At 39.9% G+C, this 21,942-nt stretch overlaps 1 protein-coding gene across 9 annotated transcripts in view; it reads right to left on the bottom strand.

The window, feature by feature from the left end:
- Positions 1 to 1,167: 1,167 nt before the first annotated feature.
- ZNF217 (zinc finger protein 217) overlaps positions 1,168 to 21,942 on the bottom strand; it is a 122,373-nt gene continuing 101,598 nt past the window's right edge. For all 9 annotated transcript variants that reach the window (XM_035548557.2, XM_035548549.2, XM_035548550.2 and 6 more), the window contains 5 exons: positions 19,990 to 21,779; positions 17,678 to 17,803; positions 15,280 to 16,875; positions 11,550 to 11,678; positions 1,168 to 10,251 (listed from right to left, as the gene is read on the bottom strand). In XM_035548557.2, the coding sequence (XP_035404450.1) occupies positions 11,569 to 11,678; positions 15,280 to 16,875; positions 17,678 to 17,803; positions 19,990 to 21,388 (3,231 nt within the window). In that variant the 5' untranslated portion in view covers positions 21,389 to 21,779 and the 3' untranslated portion in view covers positions 1,168 to 10,251; positions 11,550 to 11,568. The remainder of the gene's footprint in view (positions 10,252 to 11,549; positions 11,679 to 15,279; positions 16,876 to 17,677; positions 17,804 to 19,989; positions 21,780 to 21,942) is intronic.

Genomic DNA, 21,942 nt, shown 5'->3' with positions numbered 1-21,942 from the left:
GGGTTTTTCTTTTCTTTCTTTCCTTTTTCCCCCCTTTCTTTCTCTACAGAGAAAGAAAAAGACTGACCTGGAGAGACTGTGGGAGTAAAAACCACAGGAATGTGCCTGTTTCAGTAAAACTCACAAATGATTTCTAGCAGCCTCCCTTCCCTTAAATAATAATCATTAAAAAAAAAAAAAAGAAAAAAGAAAAAAGAAAAATCTAACTACACCACCCTGCGTTCGTTTCTACACATCCTTTTCACTCCCTCATCTGGCTCCTCTGACCACTCCATGCCTGGGTTATTTATGATGTAATCTACAGCGAGGCATTGGGCTGCTGTCACACAAATTCAAGGCTCGCTAGCCATAAACCAGGCATGATTGAGATACCAAACACCCTTCTCTCAAGTGCTCCACCTCAGACGGATGGCTCTGTTTAACACTTAGTTTCCCTAAGTACTCCCTCGCCCCCCGTAACGCTCCCTCCGAACCGGGCGATGCCTCACGCGCCGAGTTCAGGAGCTCACGCTGTTGCCGCACCACCATCAGCTGTTATTTACTGCAGATGAGGCAAAGCCAGCCATGGCAGAGATTCCCAAGCCTTATACTCATTAAATTTTGATGGGTACAGGATCACCTGTTAGCCGTGTTTAGTTGCCACCTCTCCTCCTCGGGGTGATAAAAGAGGAGACGAGCACAGCACCCACCTGGAGCCACCCTGCCAGCTGTGTGGTGGCAGCAACGCCACCCCTGGGCGCTGCTCACTGCCCCCAAGCCATCCCAAAACCAACACCCAAGCCATCCCCCAACCATCCCTAAGCCAAGCCCTGCTCAGGGGCTGGCCCAGTCCAGTGTGGCAGGCAGGAGCCATCAGGCACCGTCGTCCCTCCCTTCTTCCTCCGCCACTCCCACCGCCCAAAGCCAACCCACCTCCACCCGCCACCCTCTCACCTGCAGCCCAAAGGGACCATCCCGCACCCAGGGGCTGGGGGGCAAGAGCCACCCTTCCTCTTCTACACGCCGGGTAGTTTGTTAGCGAACACGCTTAGGAGTCAGTGCCTTGGATCCTGCAATACAGACCTTTTTTTAAGTGATTTTTTTTTTTAAGGAATATATTGCACACATTTCAAGAAACCCCTCTAGGGTAAAATAAAAAATATATATAGATGGCTAAAATAACAAATGAATCATAAAACTTAGAGATGGAAAAGGACTATTAGATCATCCAATTTATCTTGCTGTCTGCCAATACAGGTTTGTTCCCTGCAGACCGCTCCCCAGGGCTTTGTCTCGCCTTTCTGACTTAACTCCAGCATGCAGGGTCCTCTGCCACTTTCCTGGGAAGAATAGCTAATGGTTTAGGTATGTCCTATAGGTACGGGGCCAAATCCTGGCCTGAGGGGAGTCTCACCTGCAAGGCTCACAGGCATCGACCCCGAATACTTGAATGGTTCCAGGAAGCAGCGACGCGCTCGCTGCTTGGAGCCGGTCCCACCTCCTGCCCTTGCACACGCGTGCCAGAGCTCGCTGCCCCACGAGGCCGTGGGGCCGGGCCTGTGGCTGTGTCCTGTCCTTCGAGGCCTGGGCCGGTCCCGCTGGGCAGGATTGGGCCTGGGCAAGATCAAGGGCTTACACAGGCTGCAGTGTTCCCGTGTCGATGGAGACAGCCAAAGCAGCTGTAGGCAGCTCTGGGAGGCTCAGGAGACCGCTCTGATTTATTCCAAGGGTTTGAACTTGCATCTTTTTTCCCCTTTTTTTCCTTTTTTTTTTTTTTTGTTGTTGTTAATTATTGGTGATGCACTTCAACTGGATAAACAAACAAACAAACAACTAAAAGCAACCCTTCAGCTTCTCATATGGATGTTTTGGCTACAGGGCAACTTTGAAAGCTGGTTCAATTGTTGTTTTTGCTTTCATTCTTGCTGCTCCTTAAAACTGTCTTGATTTAATAAAAGTTAAATGTTTTCATAGGAAAATCAGGCTGGGTGGTTTGTGATTCTTTTATGTACAACATGTATATTACATTATTCAACAATCCAGGAATAAATTTAATTCCATCTACCTCTGCTGAATGCTTTACAATTTAAATAGCTGCTCTGCCCATGAGGGCTGGGCACCGAGGGGAGGCTGGTTACTTTCACGGGGCACCGGGGTCACGGCACAAAGGATTTGGGGTGGGACCTCGCTGAGCCCGTGGGGCCGGGATTCTGCGAGGCACCCTCTGGAGCGCTGCGGAGCTCTCAGGTCAGTAAAGGACTGCACAGCACAACCAAAGGGTCAGCCCGTGGTCCCAGCGGGTAAGCGGCATCCTGCTGGGACAGGGAGCTGGCAGTCGGCACTGGGGCCACGAGAGGGAACCAACAGCATCCATCGGCTGTGAAATTTAGGACATGTGTGTGAGGACTGAGCAGGGAGCTCTTTCAGTGTTGTCTGCTCATGCACTTCTTGTGCTTATCTGCATCCGGGCTAAGCCCTTCGGTGCCTACTTTGGTCATCCTGCAAAAGACACCTGAGTCCCTAAAACATTTCTCCGCATCACGTCTAAAGGGCCCCGGTCAGGGGAGAGGAGGCTTCTTGCAGAGACGGTCAGATAAACCTCAATGCTAACAAAAATATTTGGGAAACCAGAACTGGCTACACGCTAAAATATTTACTGCAATGGTACTGTCACTGAAGAGGTATTTATAGCATTTTTAATACCACCTACACAAAAGATATGCTTTTGCTGAGGAAATGGTTCTTTTAGGGATGTAACATATTTGGAGAAGCTGTCTAAAGTGTAGCAATGAATGCATCTTTTGAAATATTGGAGAGTTTCTCTCTTACTGTTGGTTTCTACTGTGGCTAAACTGACCAGGGCTGCAACTTAGACATTGGGCATTCCAGGTGCTACTGCAAAATAAACAAGGAATTCCATAAAGGAAGTAGTGTCCAGACAAACATACCTGAAATATGAAGGTTTTCATGGTGTTTGCTTGTTTGTTTTGTTTAGAAATTGATGTTAGTTTTACATCAATACTCAACTTATTTATAGTGATGGAAGTGCAGCTATAGTTCCTGTTAACAGAGCTGACTCCATGCCAAAAAGTCCCTTTTGTTGGTAGACTATCACTGATCTTTATTTTTAAAGTGTTCACAAGTAAATTTACTGAATCTGGCTTTTTGAGCGTGCAGTTCAGTGACATGGTGTAATCCAGGCATCATTAACATGTCCCAAGACTGAGCTTTATAATTGCAGTGCCAAAAATCACTGGCAATAAAACCACATTTATTTGTAACAGGACATTCAAGCATTTCCATTTAGTTAACAAGAACTGAACAGCTCTACAAGTGTTCGAGAATTTTGTTGGCTTGTTTCTCTGAAGTAACTAATGAAATATCAATAGCTCTGGATAAACTCATCCCACAATACATTTAGGTTAAATGAAGAAAATGAGAAGCCCCTGAGCTTAGAAAAACAGCAGTGGAGCTAGGTTAGAGAAGGGAGAAATCAGTATGTGTTTCATTGTGTTGTTGTTGCTTTTTTTTTTTTTTTTTTTTTTTTTAATATAAAAAGACCATCTGTAAACAATTATGCTAATACTTTAAAGATGATCAGCTCTTAGGGTTTTGGAGTCAAACAGGAAAACAGCAAAAATTCTTATCGGGAAAGAAATTTTTCAACCTGAAAACAGATTCTGTCAAAACGTCAAAGTCCCAGATTTAGGTTCCGCTAAAAGAGAATTTTACAAGACCCAATTCGAGCAGAAATGTTGAGTTCAATTACCTTTTAACTTCAAGTAACAGTTGCAGAGGGAGGGAGAGAAGAAATACAAGCCTAAACACTACAATGAAGGTAAATCAAAAAGAAACAGAAATTAAGAAGTGCCAAACCTCATCTTAGTCCACCTTGGTGGAATGCCCGGAGCAAAGACACAGGGTTAATATTGAGAAGTGCGCTGTGATGATGCTCCGGCTAAAGCGTGATTCGCAGTAAAGTTTACCAAAAAAAAAATGAGCCTGGAAAATGTGTTATCTAGACAATAAAGATAACTGAAGTGCAGAGCCATTTCTCCTTGTTCAACAGAACTGCAAACTGCAAACAGATGTACAAAATAACTTAGTCTGCTGGCTGAAAAGCTTGGCACTTTCCAGAGGTTTTGGTGAGCAGTTGTGGAAAGAAAACAGGAGGAAAAAAATGCAACATCGGTGCAAATGTAATTCTGAATTAATTCTAATTTCATTCAGTTGTTCTGACCTTCTATTTTTCTGAAAAAAAAAAAAATTAAGCTCAGGTTTGACACTGGCTTTACTAAAAATTACTTTATTTAGCAATGCTTTTAATTAGCTTTTTGAGACTATATATACACACATATATATTAAAATTTCAGGTGAATTCTAAACTGAAGTGACATATTCCATGACAAAATGAAACTGTTTTTTTACAATTTGAAGCAAAGATGCATTTTTTACTTTAAATCAAAACTCTTTCCTGATTTCCCAGAACTATCAGAAAACCAAAGAGTCTGTTGCACTCCCAGCTCACACAGGTAACGCAGGCTCCTCCTGTTCACTACTTCCCACTTGTTCCTGTACTTACACCGAAGGTGGAGGAGATGAAATCACAGAGAGGCTCTTTGCAGGTGATTGTTCAATGGATGAAAAATCAGTAATTGCATTAGGTCATGACATTCACAGAGGATGAATGAAAACATTTCATATGTGCAAAATTAATTTTAAATGCCAAAGTATTGCACAATTATTAGCCCAGATTTGCTCATGAAAGGTTGTGTATTAGAGATTCAGACAAATAGTTCTCATAGTGATGTGTAACACATCATAAAATACATCATTTAATTAATCATAAAACCAAATATAGGGGTAGCTAGCAGCTAAACTGCACACCAAATCTGCTCTGTAGCAACACATTTTGGTAAATATTGATAGGGTGAGAAGACAAAATCAGAGACAACATTTATATGTCTACAGATTTCCTTGGGTTCTTCTCAATTGTCGGTGAAGTTTTCTGGTTATCCTACAAGTTCTGCTACACAAATTATTTAAATAGGTCAACGTCTTTTTGCACGTATGGTGTGTTTGGAGGCAGCTCTACTTGTTTTATTTGTATCTACTTTTATGCACTTGCTAATTAATTTAGGAATCTGAAGTCAGCTTGGCCTTAGATGCAGAGCCCTCCCCGTGCAGCTAGCTGCTGGCTGGTGCCCGAGCTCTCCTGGTTAGCTGCTCCCAGCGCTCCTCTTTGCCAACACTGCCATCTAATGCTCAAACGCTCACTAAGCTCTCCCGAAGAGCCCGATTCCCTTTCACGCATTACATTCTCTCTTGGTTAAAATGCTGCTGAAAGCCATTGCGTTGTCACTCTAGAGAGACGGGGAGAGAAACCCACAATGCACTCCCTGAGAGAAGAGCAAGGAGTTAACTCCTTTCCATGGACCCCTAATGATACATCAAAGAGCTGGAGATCGTCAAGAGTGAAGCAATGGGAAGAATATCTCCCTCTGCCAACACAGAGAAGCCAAGACCATGGTATATCTTAGTCAAAACCTGCTCCATGGAGCAAAACCTCACCCTTCACGTGCCCATCCATGCTGAGGAAGGCCCAGCCTTTTCCTGGGCAGACAGCACCACGTAGACCCTTGCTTTGCTGCTTTCAACCCTGTTGTGAGAACTGTGGAGGCTGCAGAGCCCCGCTAAGCCAGGAGGGTATGGGTATTGCCATGGTATTGCACCTAGGGACCTACAGATAACCTCAGTGGAAACAGAGGGAGGAAATCTCAAGGAGCAGTGCTATCTAAATCCAGGGTTTCCAAAGTCCACGCCTCATTATTCTGCAGAAGAATCCAGCTTGATCCAGACCTAAGCACGTTACTTTGCTTTCATATTTACATATACAGAAGGAATATAGAGCTGCTGTATCTGCCCAAAGCAGATACAGCCCATCTCATCTCAAGTAGATACAGAAATAAAATTAAGAACAGTTGATCTGGGAAGATACTACACCCTTACATTTAACTCTTGAAAGAAAGCAATGCTGTACTTTCAAGTCTGGTCAAACCAAAGACCAATGTGTCAGTATAAACAGTGCTAAACTTTAAAAAAAAATACCTTGTGTTGTAATGCCATGCTCAGCCCAGCAGACAGCCCACTCTGGAGTTACGCACTAACAGCTCCTGTTAACCACTGAGTTTTGCAGTGTTTTACACATGACCCAGTCCTGGACTTGGATTATCTCTTGGTAATGAACTCCAGACTAAATAAAATTGCATTTCACATAACAGACCCTTGTCACAGATAACAGTGCAAGTTGAAATGGGCACTCTTGTAATTAGCATGTAGTTACTCAATCTGTATAATTACACATGGCAATCATGCTGTTGCATGTTTGGAAATGCTAGATCTCATTTTTTCTACTAATCCTAAATCACATGAACATCTTCTGTAGGAACTACTACTTTAGATGTTATGAATTAATATTAAGATGAAATTGAATTAAATGTACTGATTTTAATGTCATGAATGCACTCATAACTATTTTTTCCCCTGAGAACCATCTGCAATTTAGAGACTTGCTAATCCTAATTAAATGCACTTTTCTTAAGTGTGTGCAAATGAACAGAGAAATCTGCTCAGTAATGCACTTTCATATTTTCCTCTTTTACTAAAAAGGGGAACAAGAAACTGTTTGGTGATTTAACACTAGAACTTCCTAGTATGAGAAAATTAATGCTGCTGCTTCGTAGTTGCAAGACATGGTCGCCTGAATGTGCCTAAAGTGTAACTCATTAAAAGTATGGAAGGTGCCTCAAACATTTATATTTAATCACCCAAGTGATCTGAACAGTTATTGCTGTAGAGAAACACTTTAGTTATACATTCCAGCATTTTAGATAGCGCTTTCAAGTCCTCTAGTAACACCCTGCTCGGAAGAAACAAACGGCACTCATCAGGTTATTAGGCAAGCCAGTTACCACGGGGCTTCGTTGGCACCAGGATAGGAATGACAGCAGACCACCCAGTCAGGAGCATATTGCACTAACCCCTCAACTAGAACAGCTTTAATCAACACCAGCACTGAAAACACACCCTAAATTCATTCACTGGCTCTTTTTTTTTTTGTATGCTGTGTCCTCTGTCCCCCCGCCCCCCAAAAGGATATCCCCCAAATGATAGCCATGGTCAACAGTAAAGATGACTTGCAAAGCTCACATCTGTCTTATACCCCCCTCTACCACACTGCTAGTCAGCACCACACAGCAATTTAGTAGCAGCAATGTTACCCCAAGCCTAGATGAATATCTTCAGCAGCAAGACTCCAAGACCTCCAAGACCTGTCATTTGTACACCACAGGCACTGTAAGGACTCACTAGTCCCAAAGCAAGTGACAGACCTACATATATCTACATATCACGTCATTTTGTTAGGCTCCCACTTTGAAGTTTCTGTTCTCCCCACCAGCACTGCCTTTTCTTTAGTCAAATCAGCCTAGCCTACCTCCACAAACCTTAATCACAGCCACCAGCGCCAGCCTAACACAAGAATCAAAAGCTTAATCTAGGATGCCACTGAGGCACTGGTCACCCCTACGTGCCCTTAAATGAAGTTAATTTATAATGGGGATCTCAACTGAGGAGTTCTCTTCTCTTGAGGATGAGTTGCCTTTGACAAGTCTTTCCCAACTGTCTTCCCCAGACTCCTAATCTGGTTTTCAGATACTGTCAAAGGCGATGCTGGTCAGTCAAGCTCCAAGAACACATCAGATCTAGATTTTATTTTTTTCCCCAGAAGGCTTAAGCCCTTACAAATTCTGAAGCTTCAAAAATAAATTAAAAAAAAAAATCCATGCCCTTACATTGTGGTAACAAGAAAGGGTATGTATACAAGAACTCTGTTTTTCTTAAAGGAAGATGACTGAAAAGGAAGAAACAAAAGGTTTCTTCTCTAGAGTTGTCCTCTAAGCCTCAGCCAGATTTTCTGGGAAGTGACTCAGTATTTTCATGAGAGCAACTGAACAGGACACGAATTTGGGTTTGGTTATTGGCAGGTCCTCCTTCTTCCCCTCCCACAGGGGTCTGAGTATGATGAAAGGTCAAGAGAATATGAAATTCCATCCAACTAATTTTAATCTTTAAAAACAAGACACAGAAACCAGTTTTGCAAAACACCAGGTCTATATTTACATCCACATGTAATAATATACTCAACTAAAGTGAAATACATCATAAATTAAATGAGTAATGTGTGCCTACTGCTTGACAACTTCTGGTTTCAACAATTAAAATAAAACAAAATGGAATGAAATAAATACATAAACAAAAAGAAAAATCAACAATTTGTACCTCTATATATGCACTGTTATCTCCAAAGAAACATACAAAACCAGTAGTATCCCAATAGTTAATACTGATGGGCAAAGTGTATTCTGAAGTACAGGGCTGGGCTGCCATGAAATAGAGTCTTCATGTCCATTTTTCCATTCAACCCCCAAGATATCTACTAAAAAGCCTTGAGGGAAACTGTACCGGCATGAAGGAAGATTAAAAACACATCTTAGGTCTGTTTGCTTAAACATCTTAATACAGCCCTGTACATGTTTTAATCACAGAACCCCATAAGGTACATAGATGATAGTTACAGCATGCATTCTATAAGACTCATTGAAAGATCACGCAAAAAAATAGATTAACCATTTTCCAAGTGAATCCATCTTCAAAAAATAGGCTATAAAAGTGCAAAACTAGGAAAACAAATCTAGATTATGTACATATGGCTCAGCTTATGAACAGGAAAGAAGGTAAATAGTGTACAATTTCCTGATACACAGCACTTCATTACATCGCCAGTTTACAGAGACATTAAAATTAGGTCCCATATTCAGGAACTAAGACATACAACTGGAACATCTCAAGTTGCATAATGAAAAAACAAGAGTTTCTAGGTTTTGCTAGTTTACATTTGCTGTTTGAGGGAAGAGAGCAAAATGAACAGTGCAAAATTTTTCTTTATTTTTTGTTTTACTAAAATATATGGAAGTCAAAGCCAGGTACAGAAGAAATTAACTCTTAACTACAGGCTTTATGAGAAGCAACTAGGAACGCATGTCAAATACACAGTTCTGCTTTACTGGCTGGAAACTGGCCATCTTCCCTTTAGGAAAAGTTAAACTGCATGTGCATTAGAAAGAACTCTTGTTGTCTTCACAAAAAATATAAAAGGAGATATTCTCCTATTAACAGGTTATTCATTACTCATTTTAAACACCCAGTAGATGCTAAAAACAGACATCAAGAAGCTTCCAAGCACAGTCAAGCAGGCTACACCATAGCCACATCCCTTTTTGAAGTCTGTAAATCCCATATTCATATTGCAAGCCTGTTTGTTTGTGACTTGATAGTTTGGACAAAGGTGCAAAGTAGTTTTCCTCTAAATGTAACTGTACAGAGTTTAGTAGAAAACTAAACATCTGAAACATTTAGATTAGTATCGTTTCTCATGCAAGTCCTAGGTATTTTCTGCTATAAAAGTTTGTACGTTGCTAGAGATGTTCACTTAAGAAACTTCTCTGAAGAACAGCAACCAATGCCAAAAGAGGAATCCAACCGTATTTCAGGAACACCACACTGACAAATTCAAATGTCAAGTATTGCCTCATCCACGCCTCTAGAAACATGCTGAAAACAGCTCCAGGAAAGCAGATCCCTCCAACACATTATGGTCCTAACATATACAAGGCAGATCAGCTTAACATCAGCACCGTTGCTTTGATGTTCACAACATTTATAAACTGGACAGTTTCAGACAGTTTATTTGGAAGTTGTTTCAAGAAACTAACATAGTTCAACAGAAAAAAAACATTTGAGAAACTTTCACCTTTATGAAAAAGGAGCATTAAGCCAACAGGATTTCAGCTTCAGTATTTACAGTTTACCTGAGGTGCAAGGATTATATATTCTTTCAATGAAACTCTTTTCAGCAGCGCTCAAGTATGTAAAAATATAATTCCTACCTAATATTTGGTCAATTAATTCTAATGAAAAATACTCAAAAGTCAATGTCAAGATATACATTCTCCACACACCTTCATAACCCAATTGTTTAGACTACTTTTTATGGCTATTTGGTATAAAATGTTAACAGAACCAATATTATAAAACTGTAGTGTTTTTATATACAGTACAATCACAGCTTAGTTCAGTAGCTTTCACCATTCATTTTCCTCAAGGGATGAACTGCAGATAATTCCATAGAACATGCACTTGTGTCCTTAAGACCTAGAACAAATCAAAAAAAATAATGTTGGTGTTGTTTGTGTTTTTGTATAAAACTATAAAATACTGTAACACTTTGTTCAGAAGGATGCATCTTTAAAACAAAAGATAGTTTAATCTGCACCCTTGCATAAATGTATTTTGAAATTACTATTGCCATACACAGTTTGTATCTTCTATTTCGTAACAAATAAAAGCTGGCAATCAAGTCTACTTTTGAAGACACTCAGGCCCCAAGTAGAAATACAGGCAGGAAATTGAGTTAGCTTAAAAGCAGAACTAGGCAAAAATATGCTTAGTGGGGGACAATAAATGCAGTAAGATTAGAAGACTATCAAGAACTAAAGCAAAGTATTTTAAAAGCTGTCAGCTAGAGGTCAGACAGCTCTGCTCCCCAGATACATAAAAATCTTTCTACAAAAGCCTGCATGCTGGCCCAGATGCTGTAGCGCTCAAGATGTATCTGCTTAAATTTCAATGAGGAAAATGATCTGTAGCTTCAGTTTAGAAGCAGCATACACATTTATTTATAGTCTTATAGAGTGCTTATCTCCTTAGCAGCTAAGAATGTTGTGAACACAATGGAATTGAAAAGTTCTGAGATACAGCTAAAAACTGCAGAGATGAAGCATAGGAATTCAGAACACCAAGCTAATTCTTCTCACTTGACCTGTTTCCCTAAGAGGCTACACCCATCCCTCAGCCAAACAAAGGAAAAGCTATTTGGAACAACTGCTCCGGTACACAAAGATAAACTGTCAAGGAGCTAGCTATCAGGAAACCCTTACTTCTCTATGAAATAATCCAAGAGTCTTGTCTGAGGCAATCCTCACAGTCTTCAGAAGCTGTAAAATGAGTAATGTCTACATCTTCAGGAAGGACTAACCAAGATAACCTCTCAGGGACTAATAGGATTCATGAACTGTGATAACAGGCACTTCCTCACTTCCAGTTCTCTGCACGTTGTTCCCCCACCCACATATGCTGACTCAAGAGGAAGGCCCTCTCGTTGAATGGTTCCCATTAATACTGTATCTAATTAATATATTTATCTATTGTTAGGACTTCCATTTCTTTTAGGAAAGGAGCACATATACATTTTTATGCAAAGTAAGCTACTGCTGATATTCAAAGTAACTAATGCTCTATGAGTATTTGGTTCACTTCCTAAGAGGAGTTTGTACTTTCAGCTGTTCTGGTTCATACTTTCATAACCTCTCATCATACTGTGCAGCAACGTTTGATGTTATGAGTACATAATGCAATATTTAAGTAACAATTAGTTCAAAAGGTTTGTTTACCGTTTCTTGAAGTAAATGATCAAGTCTTCTTGTCACTTGGTCGAAAGCGTGCATTGCCAATGAAACTTTCATAACTTCGTTTTTGTAGCACGCTGCTAGATAAGTGTTGGTATGACACTGATCTCTTTCCTGACAAAAATAAATTTAGAGGAGTTAATTTATTTCCTGCTAATCTAATTGGTCAGACATTCAGTTGTGAGGACGTCTATGTCAGCATCCAGGATCCCAAAACACAACAGCCTACCAAAATACAACTCACAAGCAGGGCCCAAGATGATAGCTACTGCTAGTCCTATTAAAAGGTTATAGGAAATGCAATATGCAGAACTAAGACAAGGAGAAAAATGTAAATGTAAAAACTAAGTTTTAAGCTGCATGTCTACCATGCTATGTTTTGTTTATTTTATTTGCAAGAAAGAAATATCTTTGCTTAACTCATCATACAGTGGGCTTCACTTTAAGAAGGTTTAAGTGCTGCAATACCTTCTATAGCATGATGCCTACATGTCCAATTCCCATATTTGTTTGAAAATCAAATTCTTAAATGTGTATTTGAAATGAAAAACAAGTGTGCTACATTACTGCCTCCATAGATTATGTGGAATTTGTAACACTTTAAATAAGCATGTGCATCAAGAACTTTAAGTAATTTTCAGTCTAGCATACAGTTAATTTTATATTTATCTGAGACCATTAATTCAGATTTATATATGTGAAATCAATGCCTGTTCCATATCAAGTCTTATTAGCTTAAGCAAGCAGTCAAAAATCACTTCATAAAATAAAGGAAAAAAAGCCAAGAATCATTATTCCCACAGGATACAAAAAGCCCAACTGCCATCCATATTCCATGAAAGCTTTAAATGCAGCACTGAAAAAACCTAGCAAGCTTTAATTAAATTAAAATGGCAAATTTAAATTAATATTTCAACAGAATCTACAAAGCCATTGGAGTGTGTCGTGAGCAATTGTCTTTAATTTGCAGCCTCCGCCAGATCAATCAGCCAACAGGTTATCCTTGATAGCATGTTGCCATTGCAAAGGCAAGTAATTTGAAAATAACACAAACTGAGCGGTTTCAGATCGTTTCTGTCTCTTCAGGGCACCACGGAGTGGCACAGCTTACAAGCAGTAATGGAAGGCATCATGCTTTAATCAAGTTTGCCAAGTGGAACATATTCTCATGACAACTTGATCCAGCATTAAACATGCAGCATAACATGTTCATAGGACCTAAATAACGTTGCCACAAGGCACACAGACCCTTAAAGAAAGGTTTTGGGCATGTTTTTATAATATCACCAGGGCTGAATAAAAAGACTACAGAAACCTGCGGGCCTACACCTGCAGTACTTTGCATATGACATCTCACAAAACACCTCTGTAGGGTTGCGACTCCGAAAAAACAGGGGTATTTCAGCTTTTTTTTTTTTGAACCAAAAAAAGAACATGCAGAAACTTTCATCTTTAGCGTCTCCACCCATGTTAGAACTCTAATACCGAGAAGTTCACTTGTCTGCTACCCATAACCTTCTCAAAAACATCAAGGTATGGTTTCATTTGTGTACTTCTGGGCAGAATGGTTGGAAAGCCGGGAAATTAGCCTTAAGAGCCTACATTTTATTGCACAAGGCTTTTATTGAACTTGCTAAGAAAATCTACTGAAGGGGTTTTGTTTCACAAGTCTTTCCAAGGTAGGTAACAGCCATAAAAAGTAGCTCCTCTTGCCCTGAGATGGCACTAGGCAACGAACAATGAAATCTTTATTTCTATGACAATGGTACCGTCAAATTAGTTGTAGCCATAGTTTTGAGAACTTTACATAGCAAAAAACAGTAAAAAGTTCTTGACTGTGGGCTACTGACTCCAAGCTCATACTATAGAAGAGGAAGAAAAGCCTACCACAGACTTTTCTGGTAGACAGGTGGAGCTTTCAAAAAGAAGAACAAGGTGGATTCCAATGAAGTCATCGTTTAAAAATAGTATTGCATCAACTGCCACTTCCACAGGCTGGCTTCACTAAGAATCCTGGCAGAACAGAGCTTGTCTAGTCCTGAAGTACAGGAGAGGGGAGGGGCAAGACACTGGCCCACCAGCTAGTCCTTGGGGTACAGACTTCCCGAAGTGGTTGAAGCTACAACGGTTATTTTTCCCCTCATGTTTCCACAAAAATTAACAGGGGTTTATACAATATCATGAGATTCCCTAAAAAGCCTGAATGTTCTTAGCTGCAATTAACCATTAATAAAAAGCCTTGCAAAGTGCTATAAATTCCACAACTGCATGAATGACTTCTGTGCACAGAAAAGACAGTTAGGAAAAAAAAAGTATTTAATTCTCTCAGATCACTAGGAACCAAGAGGCAGTAACACTTCTCCCTGTGTCTGTCCCTCTGCTTTCTGTGTGTAGCAGTGCCCATTCCACATTCCTCTGTGCAATTCATTGCACACAGACAGCACTTCACGAAACCAGGAATTAACCCTGCTGAAGTGGCTGTGCAATGCGTCAGCAGAGATGCTAGCTTTTCCTTTATCCTTTCCGTAGCTAGGCTGGAAGCAGTGCTATAACGCTTTCCTTCATCTTTCCCTAACCCACTAGCAAGCCCACAACTTTAATACACACAAACAGAACAGAGCGAACAGAATTTTTTGCCACGTAACTAAATGCATAGTGCTTTGCAGTTTGCTCTGACCTAGGGTAACATAACCCAGCTTGTTACGAACCCAGACTACCTCAGAAGAGTAATCTTGCTTCTTCTAGAGAATGGGAGTATTCACAGAGTTGGAGTATTCAGCAGATACCTTCAGACTACAGAGCGCACACATGCACTATTCACTTCTATAATAGGATCTTCATTTCAAAATTGAAAGTCCTATATTTAAGGCTATATCCATACCAGCCTCAGCTAAAAGTCATAAATATCTTCTACAAATAGTCGGACAACTGCTTAAATATCACCTAGCACCTTTTAATCTTGGCCTCCTGCTAAGTTTTGCAAGTGCTAAGAACAAAGCACAAAAAAAAGTCTCAAAATTACCAGTTTTCCAAATACATCAAAGCATTTATCTCTGCTAGATTAAGCATTTTCCCCAGTAAAGCCTTACTACTTAGTGCAATGAGACACCATAATTAGAATAGCAGAAATATGTTGTCTTGATTTAACGAAGCATTCTGTTCCTACTAAAACCTAGACATTATAAAAATCCACTGAATGATAGAGGTTTAAGATTTACATCATAGTTTGTGATTTTTAATACATTGTTTTCTGCAATGGAAGAGAACAATTGTCTATGAGATTTTTTTTTTGTTGTGTGGGTGTTTTTTGTCTGTTTGTTTTTTAAAGCTTCTATTAATATTCCAGATTGTCCAAGATTTCTTGTAAATTAAGCAGACAGGCCCATTCCATATCCTGGATTAGTCAGCATGTCTGGAGGGCTCTGATGAGCAAACAATACATTTTTGACATCAGAGACCCATGGGGAGGAGGGCAGAACTTGAGGAACTTTAAATCCCTCTTTAAAATTTAGAACTTACATGCCTTATTCCCCAAGACAGGGGTCTGCTGAACCTGGATTTTAAGTTTAAAATCCAAGCATTAACCAGACTTGATGAAATACTAAAAATAGCTTTATTTTCTCTATTGTTTCAATTATCACTATACATTTGTTTTTATTTCATTCACCTTCCTTTGTAATGTTATAAGACACTAACTAGGAAGGAGATACGGTACCTTCTACTGTAGAGCTGGTTACTTGGCCATTGCTAGATCCACAAGAACTGTAAAGTGATCCAGAGCTATATGGCTCATAGGATTTGAGAACAGTCAATACATTAGGAGAGTCAACATCATCCGAATTCAGAAGCCCTTGTTTGGTTGGCAAAACAGAGGATGCAGGTTTGGTGCGAGAACATTCCTGAGGTAGCAGATTTGCATATCTGTTTGCAACACGAAATCTGCTCGTTTCGTATCTTCTGTAATTAGCCACTGCACAGTCAGCTTGTTCAATAACTAACACACTATGTTTCATTCTTTTAGAAGACGTTTCACCATACTCTAGATTTACATTGCCCACAGATTTACTACAAAGATAGTCTCTTCCTCGATGACAAGGCCAGGCAGATTCATTTAGGTGAGAGTCAAGAGCCCCATTCATGCTGCTGCTCACTACACCAGATTGAGACCCTGTGACATTCAGAGCTTTTACTTTAGATTCAGCTCTTTTTACTCTGTCCAATACTGGAGAGATACTGGAACTGGAGTGCATTTCTTGCTGAGGTTGTCTATAGTTATTTGCCTGAGCTCCAACATTACTTGGCTGTTTATGAAACTTGAGGTTACTCGGGGCTGTGCTGCTTGAGTCAGTCACGGCAAAGAGAGGGACTTTGTTCTGTGGAGGGTGGCATTGCTTAGATTTCCCTGTTTGCAACAGTTTTTGCTGTGTAGATGGGGAAGCCTTACTTTTATTAGGATTAAAGGACAAAGGAAGCACATCTTTACCAAGCAGAGCTGGAGGGCATCCAGTGCGTCTGGCTTTAGCTAGAGCCTTGTTTCTATAGCCATTTTTGTTAACGGTGTCAGGATTGTACTTGTGCATCAGCCTCTGGTGCATCATTAGGACTTCTGGGTAGAATGTTCTGTAAGTACAAAATGGGCAGGTGCTGGGTGCTAGCAGGCCTCTAGCAGTTGAAACCACTGAACATTCTTGTGAAGTCCCAACAGATAAGTTCAAGGGCATTTCTTGAGAGTCCACCATATGTTTGTGTTTGTAGTTTTCAGGGCACTCTCGCACATCACTCGCATTTTTTCCATCCTTAAAAGCACAAACATACTGGACATCATCTCCCTCCGATTCCACAGAAGCCTCTCTCTCTCTCTTATGTGGAGCACAGGGCTGAACTTCCTTTGTTTCCTTCTCAGCCTTTAGTTTTTCCAAGTGAGGAGCGGACATATTCTCATGCATTTGATTCAAATTGTTACAAATTGAACGCTTGTTCAATTCCCTAGAATCGTTTTTCATTCTTATAAGGACTGTGCTGCCTATTGCATTATTCAAGGACAGAATTTCCTTTTGCTGCTTTGCAGGTGGGCAGCCCTCAGCATCTTTGGCACCATCAAAAAGCCTCTTCAAATTTTTGGTTCCTTGAGCACCATCAGCAGCCAGCAAGAGCTCCGTCTCCTGACTCTGCAATGAAACTTTGCTGTCACCTTTCACGTCTGCTGCACTATCAGCTTGCTTGTCCTTGTGATGCCTCTCTAAATGATACCTCAGTGAAGTTTTCTGTGCTGCTGCGTACTCACAGAATTCACATTTGTACGGTTTTTCACCTGAAACACAGTTTTATCAGTAAATCAGTTGGATGCAATTTGATTTGAAGTCTTGAATACAATTAAAGACAGTAAAATAGCTTTTTCTTTCCCCTTTCACATAAACTTAAATCCCAAACTAAGTCATTTAAACTACTACATCTCACTACTTTTGCTAACTACAGTAACATCTTCTGGTTCTGATGAAGATATTTTCTACATGTTCCCTATGTATGGAGATGGTAGCTGACAATGTGTTTGGCAGAGATAAGCAAGAAATACAGCTGTGGGTCAGCTCCAACAATTTGTAGCCCTTGATCATACCACAAGTATGCTATTCAACAACACAAACGTTACAGTTCTTCTATAAATAGAGCTGTTTCAAAAGAAACATGGGCACGTATTAACAGAAGTAGGAAGAGTTTGCTTGGCTACAGAAAATTAAACTGAGGAATAGACAACTTTTTTCCCCAGGTAGTAGCAACTAACAGAAAACCAACTTAATACTTGGAAGGTAGAGGTGTTTCTTTTGTTTGTTTAAAAAAAATCTTTTTGGTAGACTGCCAAAAGCAGAAAGAATTCTAAGTTTTAAAATACAGTAAGTATTAAGAGTATAATATAAATAGCCTTATTCAAAAAGATTTACAGTTAGGTAAATAAGAAATTAAGAAATTGCAATTGGAACTTTCTCAGCATTAGAGAAAACTTTTTAACATCAGAAATTGTGAAGGTAACTTCTGTTTTTCTTAAGCAAAACCAAATATTCCGTCCTATTGGATTCAGCAGACTTTCTTCCCCTCCCACAAAGCTGAAGCCCATTTACCTGTATGAGTTCTGAGATGAATATTGAGGTAATAATTTGAGCGAAAATACTTTCCACAATAGCTGCATTCTCTGGAGGCTCCAAGGTTTTTAACTTTTGCTCTTTCCAAACCATCTTCATTTTTATCTTTGGGAGAAAATATAGCTATATTATGAAGAGCAAATGCAAGTTTGTAGTCCCTTTCAAAACTATAAACAACTATCTTAATTGTCTTTATTAAGGAAAAAGCACAGTATGATGAACCATTGTCAACTCCTACAGCCTGTGAGCATCTTTGGCTCTGCACTGGTGCATGCGGGATCAGAAAGCCAAATAGTTAAGTAGGTTTCCAACTGTGTCAAGTAACGCCGCGGTTAGTGACTGAAATGAAGAAGCCCCAGAGAACAAACAAGATGTAAAACTCGGCCTCAAAGAAGAAAAAACATCTAATTATCTTTAATGATCTGCAGCAGAGAATGGCTTATGTCAAAACTTCATGGAGGTTATAAGCTGTATTCTTATCTTAAGGGGAACGCTTCAATCAGTGGATCATTTGGACTGCAAACCTGCTCTGAGCACCGTGACACAACACAGGGACTTGTTCTGCAGGAAGAAGGTGGGGAGGAAGACTGCTTCTTTTCTTTGTTATAATAATTCAGTGCTAATCAACGGAGTGCTTGCCTGTATAACAACTGCCTTAGCTTTGATGAGCAATCTTTCACTAGAAGCACGAATGGTTAAGCTTCGACAAACAGGAAAGTGTCGGGGTTGCTAGTTCTGAGAGGCATGTTTTCAAGGAACAAATTCACAGATAAACTGTTTTCACTCAAGTGTAAGCAGCAGTAATTACCACTGGAGGGCGGCAAGTACAGCACAATGTCTAAGAAGAAAGGGGAGAAAACTTCCACACAAGATACCAGTCACATCAACATGATTTTTTTGGCAGGTTGAATTGTAAAGACATCAAGACAACTTAAGTAAAATACCCAAGTCAAAGCTAACTAGAATGCTGCAGCGGGAATAGAAAGAAGGAAACGTTTTCCTTGACTAAGATGTTAAAAGCCATGACAGACAGCTTAAAATGGTTCTCTACAGTTCCTATGTGTTGGAAAGCTTCCATACTGGAAATGCTAAGCATGGCTAAACTCTGGCTAAGAAGAGCCATAGCTGTTTTAAACAAACAGATAATGTCTCAATAAGCATGACTCAGCATCGCACAATGAGAGCTGTTGTCGTTTTGGACAAGACCGAGAAACAAAACAAGCAAGCTAACATTAGGTAATGATTTTATTCCTTCATTACTGGAGGCAAAATAAAGGGCTGCACATTACCAGAAACGGAAAACTCAGTCGTGCGTGCCAGGACATTCTGTACATTATGTCTTTTCTTGAGATTATGCAAGTGTCTGTTCTTTAAAGGCAGACTCGAAGCGTGTCACACACAAGAGTGCTAGATTAGCTACAAGTCTTTTTGCTACTCCATTTTGTCCCCAGACATGCAAGCTTTTTCAATTAAGGAATCATTTAGCATCACTATCACATTTTTCCAGAGATAGTGAGATTCAAAATTAGTCCTGGGTAACATGGATTGAGTCCATCTCCTCTGTCAAAGAGAAAACTGCTAGCAACCCTTCAAGGAAAAATAGTTAAATATATTCCTCTTACATATAGTGTCCACATATTAATAGCCTGTATGCTTGCCCTTACACAACTAATTTAAAGTAGTTTGTTCTGACATTTAGCCTTTCAAGTTACATGCCCTTCAAAATAAGCATGCAACCTGCAGATGTATAGAAAAAAAGTTTAATAGAAAAAAGTTTGGAATTATTCTTCACTTCTCAGGATCCCAATAGCTGCTAATCTTGAGCACTGGACATTTTTCTGCCCTTTCTTACAAGATGCAGAATAAAGCGTGAAAAATGCAATGACTTCAGAAATATTACTCGTAAAATCACGTGCTGGACAAGAATGTAACTGATATGCAGTACTCAAAAATATTCAGTAAAACTATGAATCTTACAGGCGTGTGGGGGACAACACAAGACAGACTTTTTCTAGACAGATTATTATTAAAAGTATTTCAATTTTTCAAGAAACCCAAATCATAACTGCAAGAAGGCCCAACACAGCTTCAAAGATCTTAAAACACTGCTGTTGGGACAATTGTTTCCTTCTCTTCTCTCTTTTCCCCTTCTCCCACCATAGCATTTCATATCTCAGGGCAAGTTTTGAAAACGATATCTGAGAAAGACTAGATCCATTTTTGGCTTTAAACAACTCCTGAACTGTATAGCAACAGCCTGTTCAATCTCACGTCTCAAAAAATCTGCTCACCTAGATTAAGTGTTTCCGGAAGGCCGTCTTCAGATCCATCTTCAGACCCTCCTTCCATTCGCTCTGCTGCTCCATTTTCATCCAGACTTGCCATTATATCATTACAGCAAGTCCTCGAAGCAGCTGAAGTCTCTCCATCAGTCCGCCTGTCTCTCTTATGCACTCTGGAATGAAGGACTAGCTGGTGGTATGTTCTGAAGGCTTTACCACACTCTGAACAGTGTGTTGGTTTCTCTTTGTTCTGGGACAATTTAGAATCCATCTCCATAGAAGGCACTTCACCACTGGGATGTTTCAATTTGTCTTGGGATAAGTTACTATTCCCTGTATAACTGCCGTTTTTATTTACTTTTGACTTCCCTGTAGTTTCAGTCTGGCTACCTTTACTTGCATTCCATATTTCACCAAGTTCTTCTTTATCAGAAGAGGAATCATCATTATCTGTACTTCCTTCTTGCCCTGGTTCTTTAATTTGGCCATGCCCAACTGCAACTTTACCTTTGGTAGCCAGCTGCCATGCTTGATATGTATTGAATGGATCTAGTTCAGCTATCCATTTCACAGGTTTTTGTGATTTGTCATTTTCTGAAACCAAGTTTGGTCTTAAATTCAAGAATCGCAGAAATTCTTCTCTTTGAGTTGTTTCTTCTGGATTAGATTCACCAGTCACTTGGGGACTTTCACCATTGGGTACTGATTCTTTGGTGTGCACTTTACTGTGCTCAATTAGAGTCTCTTTATTGAGAAATAGGAAGCCACAAACCATACAAATTTTGTAAGGTGACGTTACATTTTCAGTTACATGCTCCTGCACCACCTCATTTATTGTTATGGGGCTTTCAGAACCTTGTTGGAGCTTGTTTCTAGAACCTGGCTTTCCAGTATGAGTTCTCATGTGATTTTTGAGGAACCACGGCTCTTTAAATCTTCTTCCACATACATTACACCAATATGTGAAGGAATCTTTATGCTTTTTCATGTGTGCCTCGACATCAAAAGCCTCATCAAATGTTTGTCCACAAACTTCACAACTAAGTTCTTCACTGTCTTTTTCATTGTTTGGAGAAGGCAAATTTGTTCTTACTTGACATTTATCTAGAGGACTAAGGTACTCTGCTTCAACACGCAGGACAGCTGGTTCACAAAGAGTGGGCCTATGTTGAGTTAAAACATGCTTACCAAGTTCTTCAGGATGTTTAAAAGTCTCATCACAAAACATGCAGTCCAGAGGCATACATCCCTCAGCTTGCATGAGAAACTTTTCTTGCAAGCTTTTGTAAGAAATGGTATTTGTTCCTTTTATTGTCATTGAGGCATCATTATTCTCCATCTGTGCACCAACGGTACTGGCTATTCCATCCGGTCCATCCATGTATGCCAAGAGAGGCTGAGTTGGCATGTTTCCTGCGTTCTGTTCCCTATTACGTGTTTTAATGTAAGGTTTCAGTTCTTTGGGGGATGTTCACTGATCACAATAAGGACACTTGTAAAGTTCTCCAACATGTGCTTGCAAGTCTGCTAAGCTAAAAGACCTCTGCCAGGAAAAAGATTTGTTTTCCACAAGCAAAAGATTATTTCTTTTTCATTTTTGTCCGTGTTCAGACATCACTGAAAGCGTATCCATTGGTTCTCTCAGTGACTGAATGAGGTTTCTTGAACTATTTCTTCTGATTTTTCAGGTCTGTAGAAACAGTCAGTTGCACTTAGTTTTTCTGTACAAACATTTCAAATAGTTGCATTGAGCAAAATATACTCAAGGACAAGTTCAGTGCCACAAAGAACTCCAGCACCTGAAAAAGAGTGAAAGTAGTCAGTAAGACTTATCAAAAGAAAAGGAAAGCATTGTCTCCCAAATAAAGAACTTTAGGACTAGAGAACTACTGAATGCTCTCGAACACAGCAGGCATACTTTACTAGTCAATGGGGGACAGGTAGAAGATGCTCATCAATTTT

The sequence above is a fragment of the Cygnus atratus genome, chromosome 16, assembly GCF_013377495.2.
Source record: "Cygnus atratus isolate AKBS03 ecotype Queensland, Australia chromosome 16, CAtr_DNAZoo_HiC_assembly, whole genome shotgun sequence".
In the NCBI taxonomy this organism is placed as follows: domain Eukaryota; kingdom Metazoa; phylum Chordata; class Aves; order Anseriformes; family Anatidae; genus Cygnus; species Cygnus atratus.
The sequence above is the reverse complement of the archived record's forward strand: the minus strand, read 5'-3'. Positions and strand labels throughout refer to the sequence as shown.